Below are 17,983 nucleotides of genomic sequence, written 5' to 3' on the forward strand. Positions count from 1 at the left end.
ACACAACACAGGCATGCATGCAAACACGAACGAGGAGACCATTCCACATCGACTGACGAAAGCTTGACTGACACACACAGAAACACTGGGGGAACGGACAACAGTTTGACAAACACTTCCAATTACAATCAATTCTATCGCCCAACAACGGCTTCTTTCCTACAACAAGTACGTCGTGAAGAACATTGAATCATGCCAAAGGACAATTCAAGTACAAATCTCAAGATAAACGTAGCAAACATCATTACAAGAGCAAGTCCATAGATCTATGCAACATCACATGAATAGCAAACAAGTTGTTTTTATCTGTGCATGAATGGGAACACAAGATCATACAAAACTGAATAAAATTCTGAATAACAAAATCTGATGAATTTTTGTCCTCCATAAGTACTTTAAAATATCACTTTTACCTCAACTATTTTTTGAAGACTTACATTTACCCTGCAAATATATATATATTTTTTTCATTACTACACCTCTTTGTAAGGAACTCATCCCTCTAAATCAGGAAAAAGAGTATCAACTTGAAGTAAAATTGGAAATTAAATATCAAAATTGTCTGATTTCAAATGTGTTCACTTCTATCATTGTAAACAAGACATTTAAAAAAAAAACACATGGATGACTGCAGATGCACGTCTTGATACTGAGACGGAAGTCACATGAGAGCAGAGGCTGCAAACATCTGATATATATTTGTAATCATAAAGCTGGATGGCTTCTAGTATCTACTTAAAGCAGGAAATGTTGATTTATATGCAGAAGAAGGAACTCTGTGGACATACTGTATATAAAGATGAATGCCAGCAGTAACCTGTATTCCTACTTTAAACAGTAACTACACTATGCTTTACCACTCAGACTGTTAAAGCAATCCTATCATTAAAATACATAACTTTTTTAATAAACGACTCATAGAAGCAGTGACTAAATCTCCCTATTTCTTTACACTAAGATAGGAGTGAACAGACATAAAAACACAAAAGTTGGACTATGTGTTGCAATGTCTGCACCATAGATTAAACAAATAGAGCCATCCTTGCCAATAAAGGGACAAAATCATGGTCCATCCACACAAGTCAAGTAAAATTCTATTATAGATTGATGAGTCACTTGGTACTGAAAGTATGATTCAGTTTGATATTCACCACTAAAGGGGGACAAAATGTTTCCCGCTATGTCCACTAGTGTCCCATTAAATATACTAGTACTTCCACAATTAGTACGACACTAGTGCCAACGCTGTCTCTATGTGTGTAGACTATCAATACTCTCCCCCTATATGCACACACACCTGACATGCTTCCTTGAATATAATGCTGGATCTATGAATTATCACTACATCTTAAAAACATCACATATCTACTTCCAACAGACCTTAAAGATTTTAGTACTTAAGTTAGTTCATCTTGTCATACTTCACAAACTTCTTGGAATAGGAGCAATAGTTTTGCCATGCTCCAGACTTAAATGTACTGTATCCCTCGTGTACTGATCAACATGTTATTTTTTAGTACCTGATTAGTCCTCCTTTCCCTTGCACAGTTAAAAGCTCCTTTACTTACGACATCTTTTAGTTGAATCATGCAATTTAAGTACATCACAAAAATGCTTAAAAATCCCTGCATTCTTACAAATTAAGGGTTTTACTGTTGAACAGAAAACAATGGCTTTACAAAAGTACCTAGAATTATACTAAAACAGCCCTGTCTCTCTGCAGTAAGTGTAATTTCTTAATTTTTCTGCTGTGTTTGTCTGTAAGTAATCATATCTTTGATATTCATGGTGCGAAGTAGGCACAGCAAAATAACAGTGTGTATTTAAGTGAATTTGTGCATGAAATATGAATTCATAACTGGTTATCCTAAATAGAACAATCATGTGCCTGCGATTAAGCAAAAGATGAACTGCTCTATGTGATATCTTATAGAGGTATTGAGCTATTATAATTGATGCAAGAATTGAGTTGAGAAGTTATGCAAGAATTGTCTGATCATTCTGTTGATTTTCATGTCATATTAATCATATTTTTCTACTGCTGTAGAATCCTAGATATGATCTGAGTGACACTAGAATGACTTCACAGAAGTCAGGCTGATTTACACTGATGCACTTCCAACTGCACTTTTGAAACGTTGGATGAACAGCAAAGTACTATATTGTATCTTACAAATCGATGTCACCATTCGTCTATGAGCAGTCATATGAATCTAGTTTTCGGTTTGGTACTCTGTTTCCAGCACCAGAGCAAAGTTGAGAATACATACGACACACCAATATCACAGCAATTTGATCTGTATTTGGTGTGAAAACAGATGATAAATTTCGAGCAAGATACGTAGTGTACCTTCCATGCATACAGTACTGGCAATGGCGTCACCTTCTGTATGTCAGAACTTGAATAAGGTTTGCAGATGGTGCTATAAAAACACATTACATTTCCTTGCAGACACTGTTGTAGCAAGCTGTAAGCATATGGTTCTGTCTGGATCCTAGGTCCTGTAAAAAAAATTTGCTGACAAAACAAAATATTCTATTCCACAACATTGATCACAATCCACATTATATGCATCTGGGTGTTGGATATCATGTTGATTCTGTTGTCATTAACAACACACAATTTCTTCAACCCTAGGTTCGAAGTACTACCTTGATGGCATGTCCCTGACAAGCACATTCAATATTTTGGCAGTTACACTGCGTCATATTTGTCTCTATCAGCAAAAGGCACATCAAACACATTAAATATACAATTGAGGGCATAAGGCCTCATTTCTGCACTATTAAACAAATATCTACTGCTTACCATGCTCTCTTCCCAAATCCTCACTCCCCCATTTCATTTGTTTACTTACAGTTTGCGAAAATCTTCAGTTTTCATTCACTGAGACTTGCAGAGAGGGAGAGAGATAGGTAGCGAGAACTGATAATGTTGTCTGACAAAAATGCATATTGCGTTGAATGTGACATCCAGGAGTAGTCCAAAATGGCGTGGAAAAAAAAAATGGAGAGAAGTTTTTTTAGTAGGCGAGAACGAAGAGCACAGACATGTCAAAACAGTGGCAGACAGATGTTTGACAGATGAACACAAAATAGTGTATACGCCAAATACTTCGCAAGGTTTTTTCGCAAATTTCGCGAATCAGCTGCTATTCACGAAATTAAAAACACACGAAAATATTGACTCTAATGCCGATATGAATGTGACGTACGGCATATACATTTCTCCGTTCAGTACAGGACTCCACAATCGCGAATTTAACCACTCGCGAAATTGTTGGGAAGTCCCGATTCGCGAAAATTTAAACTCGCGAAATATATGGCGTATACAGTAGCATACACATACGGTGTGACATAAGACATATGTGTACAACAACAAATATACACATTGATACGATGAACTTTACGATGCATGGTCTAACCACTAAATGCTTTTTACGAACATATCACGCGATGTTAGAAGGACAGCAACAGTTTATCTACTCATTTTTCTCATCTACCACAATGCAGCCATGCACTTGTAACTCTAGATAGCTTACATTTTGCAATTCTGGGTGGTTCCAAGGAATTAAACTCATACAGCAGCAGTACTCTTTAACACAAGCTTGTAAACATTGTCATTAATTCAAAAAAGTACTTCTATTTTTTCTTCTGCCTTTTGATTGGCATAACTTTCTACAGAGAAATTGCTGCTTAAGGTCAGTCCACTTGTCATGGAGGTTTCTGTCTTGAAGGCTTTTCTTTTGAAGGCTTTTCTTGTCATCAAATTGACTCATGTATGCCAGTTACTGCCAGTATTTTTCACCCTAACCCCTTTTTTCTTTATATCAGTACTGCTGACCCGCGCAATCACCTCAAGGGTTGTGTTTGGAACACACAGACCTGCAAATTGTAGGCAAGGAACATGCTGGATGCTTTGAAAAACTCATCACAGTCTGTTAAGAGTTCTAATCAGTTAAACTGCAAGCAAAGCTCATTCGCAAAACATCAATGCAAAAAAGTGAACGTGTAATCATCAGGCAAGCCGTGTAAAACATTGCATTAATACATGCTATTAGTATCAAGTGCATACAGGTACGTTGTTACATTTGTTAAAAGCTATAGCATGAAAAGCAGTTAGTAGCTTTTAATAAAGGTATATAATATATAAATCTATAATTTACATACAGAACTTTACAAGATTCATTTATGCCTACTTGTAAAGGTAATAATAACCCATTACGTAGATATACATATTCAATTTTTCTCGATTATCATACTTATTGGCACATAATGAATTGGTTTATGTAATATACCTCCATCATAGGGTAAAAGGTTTTTGATAGACAGAAAGTGTTATATAAAAAGTAACACCTTGGGACAAGCATGTATATAAATATGCGCAATCATCAAGAAATACACGGATATGTATTTTAAAAAGATGTCACATATAATATATGGCCTATTGCAAACTGTTGCAGCCCTCTGACCAAGAGTAATATGTTTTTGCTCAATCTTCCGCCGGACTCCTTGCTTTATTCTTTCCCAAAATATGGAATCTTAGTTCACATTTTCTCTGAAAAACACTCTATTCATGGTCACGATAAAAGTCCAGTATACAATGTATTATGTGTGTGTATACATATATTTTCAATATATGCAAATAAATAGTAATTTTGATACAGGTTTTACATGATTATGAGTTAAAATCAAATATGAATGTATATATTGGAATGCTGACCATAGAATAAATGGAAGAAATGTTTGTACCAGAAGACCAGGATTAGTCAATATATATCTTGAACAGTAGTGACAGTAAACATCTGGCACCTATTAAGGCCGCCAACTATCCATAGATCTCATTATGCAATTAAATGTTTCAAAATACATATATGTATGTGCTCCTAATAATTGGTTTTCCCCTCTCCTACAATAAAAAAAAATGAGAGTAAGCACTAAAACTTAATCATGACAAAATGTCCACTTTTCGAATCCTTCATGAAAAGATTAACATAGAGGGTTTGCCCTAGATGCTATTCTCTTTTCAGGTTGGAACAAAGTGAAAGTGGACCCCCCCCCCCCCCCCCCTCCATCCATGGTCATTAATCTTATCAAACTATTTTTATTGCACAATCCATACTTTATGCAAAATCACACTGATTCTTGAGCAATTATGAATGGAGTCAGAAAGATTGTCAGCGTGCACTTTTCAGTTCCAGCTAGATTTTTTTTTTGTTTTTTTGACTGATTGATTCATGTTCTATTCTCAAGACTGAAGACTTTCTATCTTTAGCTGATATAAACCCAGATGAATCATGTTTCATACCACCTTTTTAAATCAACAAGATATGCTGTGACCAGTGGAGGAAATACAGGTGTAAAAACCACACCCTTCCCTGGGAATGCCTACTGGGGGCACTGGTGATGTGAAATTTGTTGTCACCAAGAGTAAATCAGAGCCATAATATTCCTCAAAAGATGTATGTTTTTATACCCCTAATTTCTGGGTGACTGGGTAATATATAGCAAGTTGATTGGACATTATGGGGGGGGGGGGAGGTTTGGTGGGGCAGCAAAAAATTCACTGCTCCATGTATGGGAAGTCACAAACAGTCTCTAGCTGGGGGGTTAGGGAGGAGCGTCGGGGGAGCCTGCTGCCTGAGCGGCGGAAGGACAGGCGATTGAGCACACGGGACAGTCCCCGCCCGCCGTTCCCCTCCCCGTCCTCAGGGAGCGGGGATGGGAGGGGGCTCCTTGGGGGGTCCGACTCCATGCCTATGATGTCGGTTGGGAGGCTCGTCTTACGTTTGATGTAGTTTGAGGCAGCACTCTGCAGGTAGTGGCGGGGCTTGCGGCCGCTGTAGTCGCGCTTGTCGATGTCCGCATCTGGACAGAGAGAGAAACAGACATGAACAAAACTCTTTCGGTCATGTCACCATGCCTGAACAGGTACCTTGAACTTCAGGAACCTTGAACTTCAGGAACATTTCCATAGCCTATATGTGTATATGTATATGACCCGATTCACACTTAAAAGTAAGAGCTGACGCATGCAAAAGAGTATTTGATATTTGTTTGTTTGTTTGTTTGTTTGTTTGTTTCTTTTTTGTTTTAAGTTCTTTTCTAAGCCGCAGTCCAGAGGTACAGGGGGCACGGGAAGAGAAACTTTTTGAGGAGGGGGTGAAATCATTCCATCATTTCCACATTCAAGAAGGGAAAAAATTGACCCTGTTGGGGAATATTACAAGTAGACCAGAGAAAGAAAGTTATTGCATTTCAACATTTTGAGCATTTCAATGAAACTGGTAATAGTGGTCACAATCACACGTGCAAATCAAACAAGATGACAGTGATCTATAATAGGACAACGTAAAGATGCGGTGAAGTCTTGACGGTCTACTCACGGTATTCTGTAACCAGGAATTGCATGATGGCTTCTTTGTTGTGCATCGCTGCTATATGGAGTGGTGTGTAGCCCTGAGTCAAATATAAGAGAAAACAGAACAAAAAAATGCCATAAGAAAGGCCCATCTCAGTATTCAATATCCCAATATTACCAATATCATACTTAATGACTATTGTCATAAATGATTGTCACATTTCCATAATCGTTAGCAATTATGATGATAATAACAATAGGAATACAATGATAATAACATGTAAGATATGCAATGACATTCAGGAATGCTGATTAATTTGACAACAAAATTGTGATATTTCCTGAAGCAAAATTTTCCATGGCCTTGATGAGTTAATGTCTACAGGTAATCACACTTAAGGGGCGGTAACCCACCCCTACCCCATCCCCTCCCCCCCCCCCCAAAAAAAAAAAAATACATGTCATTACACACCTTGTCCAGGATTCTCAAGGACATCAAAGATAGGAAAAATGGACATTTGTTCCCTACCACACAGCATGCACAAACTTTTTCAAAGAACAATCTTTGCCGCGATTGCCAAAGATCAACATGGCGACCCGACATTAACAAGAGCTGGAGGCACGGATTGCGTGTAACGGTATATGCCCACAGATCATCGCGCAAAATTTTCGCCACGAGCACTTTCGATACCACCAAGGGAGGACAGACAATTACATGTGCACAAGAAATGCCACAGCCAGCGAGAAGCGAGACACGCCATTTCATCTCAGATTCCAAGCAAGGGAAAATGCACCAGAGGGAAAAATCTTCAGGCTGTACATAAGCAGCACAGGCAAACAGACTACACAATAAAAAAAAAAAGAAAAAAATCAGTGAAATCCAACACAAATCAAGACACTGATTACTAAAATGATGGTTAGGGTCATCTATGAATCGTGTCATTCAAGTGTCACTTCATGGCAGATCTCTTGGACACACGACCGTCGCGAGGCAAATACGACACTCATTCATGTGCTTTGTGATATGTGGCTGGTCATCACATTACCCTGATACTGTTGCAAGCCCATGACTGACACTCTGCGAAGAATGTTGAATGTCAAATCAGGGTGATCCTTGGGATAGATACAAAACTGAAGATAACCTTGAAAATAAAAAGTATGACATTTTAACTGCCTCTAAAAGAGACTGAGTATAGTCATATTTTCATATCAATGCATACAAATCAAAACACAAAATCCTGCACCAAAGCCATCTATGGTCATATATGATCAAATGATGCCATGGCTGAATAAAACTATAAATGATGGCATGCTAAATTGTACATTCAAAATGTTGCTGTTCGCTAGATATATGTAGGTTGCGCTTCTTATATTTGACTTCATTGATTTCCTTATCACTCAAACCATGGTGCTCACAATATTTTTTTTTAAACATTTGGTAATCAGAGCATCAGCATAAGAAGGTGACGATGTGTAATGTTTAACTTTTCTGTCAAATCATACATTCCAAGGCATAATTCTACCATTTGATGATCAGAATTTGTAAATTTGAGGTAGAAATACCCTTGTTCTTAAATGCTGCATATCAGTGAAAATGTGAGAACTATCAAAGTCATGTTGTTCCGTGGAAAAAAAGAGAAAAAAGAATGAGGCTAGGGCTTTCCTGATTGCTTGTCGACAGTGCCTGATAATCCTTCTATAAGGAATTCAGAAATTAGAAGAGGAGGTACATATGCCGCAACCATTTCATTATTAGGTCAGCCATACACTTGGTAGTTACCTGGTATTTCCAACGTGACAACATTGGATGTCACAGTAGCTGCTACACGAATACTCTCATATTATGAGACTCATCATCTATTCTAAGTTCGTTAATTGTCTCAAGATTTTGCTAATGGTGGAGGAGAATGCATGCTTGTGGATATCACTTCATGACACGTACAGTTTTATGTTAGTGCATATTTCAATACGGTGGGATAAATCAAAAGATGAGTTCACATTCCCCTATCATACCTTCAGCTTAAAGTAAACTTCGACTAATTCTGAGAAGGCTACACAAAAAAGAGAAAAGAAAAAGAAGAAGAAAAGCCAATGTGCCTCTAGGTACAATTTAAAGTAAAAGCTGGTGTGCTTCTTATAAATAAAACCAATCTACAGGCCTTTTGAAATCACATCGAAATTCTAGGTGATGTTCCCTTTTCTGATATGGCCTATTTTTGTCCAATCATCCCCTCCCTTCCCCAACCCCATCCCCTCCTCCTCCCATTCTGCAAAAAACATATCAACAGGGGTATAAACCAGCATCACAATAATTTTTGCTGTAATTGGTGTAGGGATTTGCTGACAAGATTTGCCTGGAGGGAAGAACAGTATTGTTTTGGATAGATTTTTTTTTTTTTGGTCTTCAAAATCTTTCTTCCATATTGCCTCATCTCAGCGCATCTCATCTTCGCCTTCGCCGTCTCGCAAGCATCAAAAGAGACTAAGGTCAACGAGGGAGTGAGAAGGGTGACATTAAATCGCCCTCCGGAATCATCACTCCGCGCAATGCCTGTCACGTTCTTTCTTGCGACGCCGACAACTGCTCGCTGGGTGACTGCGAATATGATTGACAGGTGCAATTATGCAAGGACAGTGGTATCGCTTGTGTTTCTGCGTTGCGATACATTAGTTGTTGCTTTTTGTCCCAATACTGCACAAACTGAGGTTGGCAGTCTGACCGAATTCATCATAAATCCGTTCAAATAATACCCGCAATTCACCGAATATTGTCAGAGGAATTACGTCAACATCCTCCAATCTTTAAATCCTGGATATGTCAACACGTGTCACTTTCGTGACCTCAGAACAAAATCTGGGACCAGTTTCTTTTCTTTTCACTTTCTTGTTCAAATTAGGTCACGTAGAAATTTGCATAATTTTGCGATCTATCAAGGGCAACTCTGACAATTTTGACGATAAAACCAAATTGACAAGAATCCCCATGTCATGACAGCTAAGACAAGAAAGCTTGTTGTTACGTATATACAAATGTATGAGTCTTTAAAAAAAAAAAAAATGTTCAGTCTTCCCTTCGTGGGAGGGTAAACCTGTCAAAGAGAATCTTTGTTTCTTTCTTTAAAACAACAACAACAAAAACAACACAACAAGCAGGAGATCAACAAGAATTTAAGAGAAATGAGAGAAATATTGAAAATCATCTGACAATGCATGTTCCTTGCAGCAACTTTGATCACATGACCTTAACTATAGACGTCCAATGTGTTGCGATTGGTTCAGACTTTAATATCCATGAATTGTGAGTATATACAGATATTCCATGTGTGGATTTTGTCTTGAAATGACTCAGTCTACACCGGACAGGTAATAACATATTACAGTAATACCCATAGAAATATCCTTCATGAGAAGATAAATTTCTTATGATGGATTGTATGAGGAATGACATTTGATGGCATGGATAGAAAAATACAGCTTTGAGAAGGTGCTATTTGACACAATTAATATACTGAGTCATGGTGTCATGTTACTGGTGTTGAAAGTGGCACCTCAGTGGCACCCCTGGCAAAAGTGAACTTACCCCTTGCTGCAGTCATTGGTCCATCATAGAAGAAGCATTCAGGAGGCAAAAGAAAAAATAGAAATATACATTATTACTTTTGATCTGAGGTACAATTTATATTTTAATCTCTTATTTCAATGGTACAGGAGAATCTGAATTATCTCATTATCAGTTGTCAAAGCGTTAATTTTGGACAAAGAAAATTAATACATCACAATGTATTATCAAAGATCAATATAGCTCAGATGTCATCAAAAAGGTCAAACGACAATTGCATAAAACATCAACAGCAATAATAAATGTTTAAGTGGCAAATTTGAGAAATGATTTCTGCATATATACATATTATTAGACATATCAGATGAATCCTCCTGTTTTCTGTCCAAAAGATTCCAATATGGCACAAATCACAGATAAAATTAGGGGAATTTAATGTCAGAAATCACAAAAGTGTTAGAATGTTTGGAATTTAAAAACTTTTCTTTTTGAAAGAAGCATGTACATGTACTTTGGTGTTTTGCATTAATCATGTATATGAGCTTCAAAGCCCATTCTTTTTTTGAACTGCATTTATCTGACAGCTAACATTCTCATTTCTACTTATGGCATTTTTTTGGGGGGGGGGGGAGGGGAGAACAAAGTGGGATAAGTTTAACATCATTCAAGAGCTTAGATTCTTGAAAAATCTTAATGACATAAAAATCAGCAAATCAGCTTTCAGCCAATTTGTCAGGTTCTTGTGTGGACAGCTCACATGTGCTGTATGTGCAATTTATCTTTTTTTTTAATATTTTTATTTTCATTAATTTTTGTGAGTGGCCTGATATTCCTGCAATTAACAACTCACAAAATTATTGACTCCCATAACACAAATGCACTGTATTATCATTTCCAACTTGAAGGTTGGAAATCACTAACGTGTTGATATGGAAGATAGAATTTTACTCTTCTATTACTATTTATATTTTAATAAAATTTATAGTATCATTCTGACAAAGTGAAACCTTGAATGGCTAACTCCGTCCTTAATATCTACAGAGGTGTCTTAACCCATTGAGGATGGGCTGATTTTGCTACAACACACATTTCCCATAGACACCTGCCTGAGTATACTCAGGACTCGTCCTCAACGGGTTAATAATCAAGAAAGGGCGATGTAGGTCCTACTCTGTGAGAGCATCAAAGAAGCAAGCATGCAAATAGTTAGGCAGAACGGCCGAAACCTAGAGTTAGGCAAGAGTCTTGCCACCACTGGAAGAACACACGGCTTCACCTGTAGGCCCATTTATCATCCCACATAACTGTCTCCTGTCACCGTCCTGTCTGACCAAGAATTCTTTTTTTCTCAGTCATTTACGGCAACCCCTCCCTCTAAAACTTTACCCCTGCAGTGGCTACAGTAGACAAGTCCAAGTCTCTACAAACATAGCCACTGTGTGGACACTTCTACCTGCATTTAGGGGTGGGGGAGGAGATCTAGAGGGAGGGGGGATTTCTTGAGGTAGTCTCTTCCTTTGTTGTTCCTAGAGCTTTAGAGATCAGACTGACGGGCACTTCTGGAAGTCGTAAATCATGCTTCTGCGCCAAGTAGGGTCTATGAAAATGGGGTTAAAGGCCACAAAAAGATTTGGGAACCTGTAGGGAAGAGCGGCTGAGATGAAGCTTTGCTGTCATTTCACCATTGAGTGTTAAAAGACATCATTCTACATTTGTGAGAGCACGCTTCATCAGAACATCTACAGGAACATCACCCAGGACTTAACTCATCTACTGCAATGATGTTGTGAAACATGACAAATTGTTAGTAAATGGACGAAAGAGGTTCAGTATGCATTTACTCTGCATCAGCAGACCAAGTTCTGCCTAGTTTCTTAAAAAAAAAAAAAAAAAAAAAAAATATATATATATATATATATATATATATATATATATATATATATATACCGAGATCCACTTTCAAACTGCAAAACTTTCTTGTTTCTATTCTCATTTCTGTGTTTAAAGTTACCGAGTGTCAAAACTCACATAATGTTAACCCTGCGACTACACACGAAAAACGACATTCTACACACTTCTGCGCCACAAGCTCTGTGGCCCATCAATCATACACTCAGCTCCTACTAAAACATATGCATGCCAGCATGTGTACATACGCCCTACATGAACGCATTGCACACACATAACCACAGAGCACATGGCTTGCCCAACAAATGATTTAGTGTCTTCTGAAAACAGTTGTCCATTGGAAAATCCTCAAGACTGTGATCGGCCACATGTAAAACGTGCACCTTGGGTTGGGAGAAACACATTACAAGTTTGCTTTCAGACTTGAATGCAAAAAATCACTTAGTATGAAGCAGAAAGGACCAGGAACAAAATGTGCATTGGTTCCAAAAGGTTCTTTGAACAATCTAAAAGGGCTCAATATCTCACGACTGAGACAGAGAGAGAGTCAAGATACCCTTTAAAAGCCAGATGATGAACGAGAGGTTTGAGGATTTCCTTTGGATGTTATGAACATCGAGTCTGACAGGAGTTGGAGACATGAATCAAAAAGCCAAACTACATTCTAACCTCCCCATGAAGGACATACCATTGAGTTAATGGCCAGTTTAACATGCCCTAAAATATCCTGTTAAAGACAGTCAGCCTAGGTTCTCTTTTTTTCTTTTTTCAATCTTTCTTTCTCTTTCATTTTTTGATCTTTTATTACAAGTCTTTCCACCTTCAGTTTTAACTACAACTCTATAAATGGGAAATGAAGCCCACATGTAGCACATTCTGCTAATTAGATCAATCTTTTCGCTTCATATTTCTGCTTATCATACGGAAAATTACGGCAGCGGAAGAGTCGTTAGGGCATCGACCATTCAGAGCATTAATGTCACCTGTGATTCTCAAATGGTGTGTCTGGGACCGGATAACGACATCCTCTGTCCAAGTAGGAAATAACATTTTTTCCAGACTTTTTTTTACTATGGAAATAACGGCCAGCGTACAACCGCGGCAATCAAAATTTAATCTCTTTGAGCTAGTCTGCACGTGACATTATGAATTCAGAATTCACTCGAAATCTTCCAAAGCAACTCATTTCTATCAAAAATTACTATCATAGGCAATGATGTCACAGTTATTCCATATCAATTTGTTCTTTTACAAGCTTTTGTTTGTAAGACTTTTGTTTGTAAGATGTTTAAGATTACTTTGGAAATAGTAAAATCAAGTGTTATTCTACAATATCTAGGCAGGCAAATATTAGGCAAATGCTCACTTTTGGCACCTCTTCTTCTTTCTTTTTTTTGTCTCCACTGTGATGCCCATTTCTTGAGTCCAGAAAGTTCATCATTATGATGTGATATCTCCATCTTGGTTTCACCAGTGTGACACTTTTGATCGTAAGCCATATAACCTTAAAATAACAACAAGCTGTCGTGTGGGCCTCCCTTTTGCAGTTCAGAGCATGAGCTGAATTATAGGCCCAAGCTCAAGCTTCGGGTTAATTCCCTGAACCAGAAAAAGCCGCGCTATTTTCACAATCTCAATCATAGGCTCAAGTACAGAAGCCAAATAGAAGCACTTGATCCCTTTTTCTTTCTTTCTTTTTTTTTTGGTGTGTGTGTTTGTGCATTTGTTTTTATCATCATATTTATGCTCAATGCAAAACTGTGAAGTTTCTGAACTGTGACAGGTCAGAAGAAAAGTAACCACAACGAGTATATAGAGTTGAGGGTGGAGGTGGGGGTGGGAAGGAGGGGTGTTTAGTAGAGGGGGGATATCAAAATCATTTCTAAGGGGGATATTCATCCTTTAATCTCCTGGGCTGAGCCAGTACTTCATAAGGCTCAGTGACAGCTGAGGCTCAATGCTGGTATTGTTTGCACCATGCTATTCCAGGTATGTGTAATTGCTCTGTGTTGCACTTGTGTTTCCTCCTTGTCATCAGCGATGCCAGTCTCGCTTCGCAGACCCTGTTGCCATCCACAAACCCCACTCCAAAAACAAACAAACAAACAAACATGGTTGTACGGGTGTACTATTTTACCTCCTTTATATTAAAGCTGCTATTTTCACGTACAGATATTTTGTGAATGAGGAGGTCACAGACATTTTCGCAAGATGTTGTTTTCACGAATTGACACCGACGCTATAGTAAAATGTGCTATTATCCTAGTGCGTGGCAACATTTTCGCATGCTGTTAAATTCGTGGTCCAACTGTGATTCATGAAATTTGTGAAAATTAAACCCTTGCAAAACTAACAGCTTACAGTTATACAGTACTGTAGAAGTAAAAAGTTATGCGTGATTTTTTATTTTTTTTTTTCACACTGGGGGTACTTGATGGGTCTCTATTTCAAATATTACAGATGAATGATAGTATATTTGTTTGTCCAAAATGTCATCTCTCCAAATATATCTGCTTGCTCCTATTTCTTTGATTTTTTGCTTGAATTTCTCAAATTCACATTATATCCAGGTTTATTATCTCATGGTTTAATCATTGATAGCCAAATTCCTTCCCTTCACCTTTGCACAATTCACATGCATGCAAAAGTTTTTCTGCTGAGATGGGTTTTGAATTTATCATATATGCCTTCCCACCAGCATCCAAACCAACTTCAGTGCAACATAAATGGCACGATGGGGTTAAAAGGCAAAGAGATTTGTTTAAACATTGAGGGTTGGGGTGGGGGGGGGGGGTGGGTAAGGGGGGAAAAGAAGACAAGCATTCAGTATCACAGTGAGGGGTGTTTCATGGGTGGCTGCATTTCTAGAGGATAAAAGTTTAGCAAGAAGTCTTGCAGATTTTTTCCACGTTGGCATATTTGTGTCTCTTTCTTATGCTAACTTCACACAAACTTTACTTCCATTAAGTCATAATATGTTGAACTTTCATTGAAAAGCAGGAAGTTGCCCATTGAATTCCCATTGAACTGCAAAGGAGAAATGTGCTTGGTGATTGAGTGATGCGTATAAAGTATACTGTAGTAGGTCACATGCTCATTTTTCCAAATCTTCTGATGAAAACACATCGACCTGTCAGTTATTTTCACTGTGAACAGATATTGAGTGTATATCCGAACCAGTGTCGCTTCTCATCCGGGCAGCCAGCACATTATGAAGCCTGCCCTCACAACGAGACTAGACCACACCACCTAATAGTGATTTGATTTCTGCTATCACTCAGACGGCTTACGAAGTCCCAGACCAAGCCATAAATCATACCTAATACACACACACAAACATACACACACACACACACACACACACACACACACACACACACACACCAACAATTAACTTTTACAGGCAACTTTTTTCCCTCTCTCTCTCTCTATCAAGCTATCTCCTATTCTGTCTTGTGCCATACAGCAAATACCATTGTTGTAATTCCAAGAGAACATCATGTAGCAACTAATAACTGTTGCAAGAATGCAGAAGGTCGCATGTAAAGAGCTCTCATCCCATTGCGCCACGACTGAATGATGTGTGTGCGGCAAGTGTGCCGGGACGCAGAGGACGAGTCGGCCGCTGGGACTATTTCTGAACGCCGCATTCTTTTGCGCGGATGAGAGGAATGGATAACATTTTCTTTTTTCTATCTTTGTCGAAATCTATTTTCTTTTTTCTAAGCTATTGCAGCCCCATCAATTTGCTTGAAGATCAAGATCGCCTTGCAGTAATTAATAATAGCTGCTGGTACGGATTTGCGAGGTTGCAGATGACTGAAATACCAAGATGGCTGACTCTTTCCCTGTTTCGTTTCTTGATCTCCCCCTCCTCCTCCTCCCCTCCCCCCACAACCTTCAGTGGTGACACAAATATGATCCCAAAAACCATTTTATAACTCTAATTTCATATGATACAGTTTGTATGTTCTACACGGGTGTAAGACTTTCCTATGATATGTTCTACTGGGGTGCAAGCCATCCGACCATCTCCCCCCCCCCCCCCCCCCCCCCCCGCAGCAGCAACAACAAAAACAAAAGTTACTATATTATCTTCAAAAGTTTAAAACTCTATGTAAGGTCTGAATGCATGATTACACTTTGTTTTCCATTTCATTTCATGGATTCATAAAGCCTTTGTGTCAATTTGGCATTCACTGCATACAACAGCTATCTGGAGTAGATATCAATACCCACAAACTTTTTCTTTTTCTCCCCAACACATCAATTCTTATTTAAGAGATTCCATGCACTGTGCTCTCAGCTCTACCTTTTACCACACTGGATGCCTAATTGCTGACGACTGGCGACTAAATGGCATTAAGACCTCTGGGCATGTGAAAAGATGATTTAGCATGGGCGATGCGCCACATACATATTCCGATGTCTGCAGTCAGGGCTATTAAATAAACACCAATATCATTACAGCATATGTATGTAATTAATCAACACAAATGCCTTCATCAAAGAGTACAGTTGAATTGAAATGAGGTTGGATGGGGGGGGGGGGGGTGCATGTGTGTGATAGTCTTCTATACCAGACCCACTCCAAAGGACCTAATGATGATGTTAGCACACTTGTATCCTCTCTGGCAATGATCTACCTGAATTTTGCCTAGAAATGAACTTTGTTCAAGGTAGAATGTAGCATACATCAGCATTGGTAAAGGGAAAAAATGGAGGTGAACAAATGGAAGAAACCATAAAAAATACACTTAGGCCCTACCTCCATGTATGCTTTTTGGGTAATATCAATGAATATATCACAGAACAGAATTCCATGAAGAGTTAATGCAATACAAACCATCATACTTTTCTTCTTCTTTTTTTGTAAGGTTGAACTATGATTTAGGAACGGAATGACAATGATGTGCTGCTTGAAGGTTTCAATTGTCATAATTTTTTTTTTTAATGTTCATTACACAGTAAGTGTAAAATGCTGCGTATTTGGAGGGGAATGTTTTGTTTTTTTAAGGACAGATATGCATTTTTGATGGTTAAGTTTCTCTCATTAATATAAAGTAATTGAGGAGACAGTGTAGAATCAACTACAGTTCCTTTACAGCTCGTTCCGTTCCTCACCGATCTCAAATTGATATCCACGCCCCTGTCAGCCACCAGTCTGATCATTTCTTTCTTCCCATGCTTGGCTCCCCAGTGTAGGGCACTCTGCAAAGAAAAGAGAACAGATCAAGATGCCCGTCAATCCAAGGTACTATATAAAACTATATCTCATGCTCCATTCACTAGTGGGTGGAGTAAAATATATCATACTGTGACATATTTGTATATACACCTACACACTTTTGACAACATTTTTAAACAGGCCTAAATTTGACAAGTGGTGCTCATGAACTCTTTACTAGTAAATGCTTATTCCACATTCATGATGTCTTTGCGTTAATAATGTTAAAACTTACAGATGAAGACCATGTCTTCTGTAAAAATAAAACTAATACAAATTTTTTAATGTCCACCATTAGCATTTTGCGATATACTTACGACCCACATTTACGTTTGGGGGATTTGATTCAGGTATCCTTTTTTACTATAAGGCCAGTAATTAAAGCCTGATATGAGTAACAACCAAATTCTACGCAATTTCAAAGAAAACATACATTGTATACATGCTCATTTAAAAAGAAAAAAAAAGTTTGAAGACAAAAATCATATTTTGGATACAAAGAAAGGAAACTTGCATATACATGCTAAATCAAATTCCAGAAAAAACACATTCATAAGAAGCAAAAAAAGATTTGTTCTCATGTTTGATGAGAAAAAAGTATCATTTGAAACATCACAAAAACATTCTAGTTGGCAGCTCTGTTTCATGTTGGCAAGTGTTTGTGTTTGTTTTTGTTGTCACCACCTGGAAGAAAGAAAAAGAAGATGAAAGAATGTGACAAACTTTGCAAAAGGAAAGGTATGAGAAGAATGATACAGCACGCCCTCGCTTGGACTAAAAAACAAAGGCATAAACCTGCTATCACACCCGCTGCTGCCTAAACGTGCCATTTCATGGACGGGTGTGATGGTCTCATTAAAACAGTATCGCACCTCCGGTTCACCTTCGGCTCACACCTTTTAATCACCTGATAGCGATGTCGCCGCCA

General features: G+C 38.2%; 1 protein-coding gene across 1 annotated transcript in view; it reads right to left on the bottom strand.

Moving 5' to 3' along the window:
• Positions 1 to 17,983, bottom strand: part of LOC140232532 (uncharacterized) — a 257,587-nt gene that overhangs the window by 13,576 nt on the left and 226,028 nt on the right. Inside the window, exons 8-11 of the mRNA XM_072312628.1 lie at positions 16,953 to 17,039; positions 9,942 to 9,947; positions 6,387 to 6,459; positions 5,788 to 5,868 (exon numbers count right to left, since the gene is read on the bottom strand). Coding sequence (XP_072168729.1) covers positions 5,788 to 5,868; positions 6,387 to 6,459; positions 9,942 to 9,947; positions 16,953 to 17,039 — 247 coding nt within the window. The remainder of the gene's footprint in view (positions 1 to 5,787; positions 5,869 to 6,386; positions 6,460 to 9,941; positions 9,948 to 16,952; positions 17,040 to 17,983) is intronic.

Source organism: Diadema setosum, chromosome 9 (assembly GCF_964275005.1).
Source record: "Diadema setosum chromosome 9, eeDiaSeto1, whole genome shotgun sequence".
Lineage (NCBI taxonomy): Eukaryota > Metazoa > Echinodermata > Echinoidea > Diadematoida > Diadematidae > Diadema > Diadema setosum.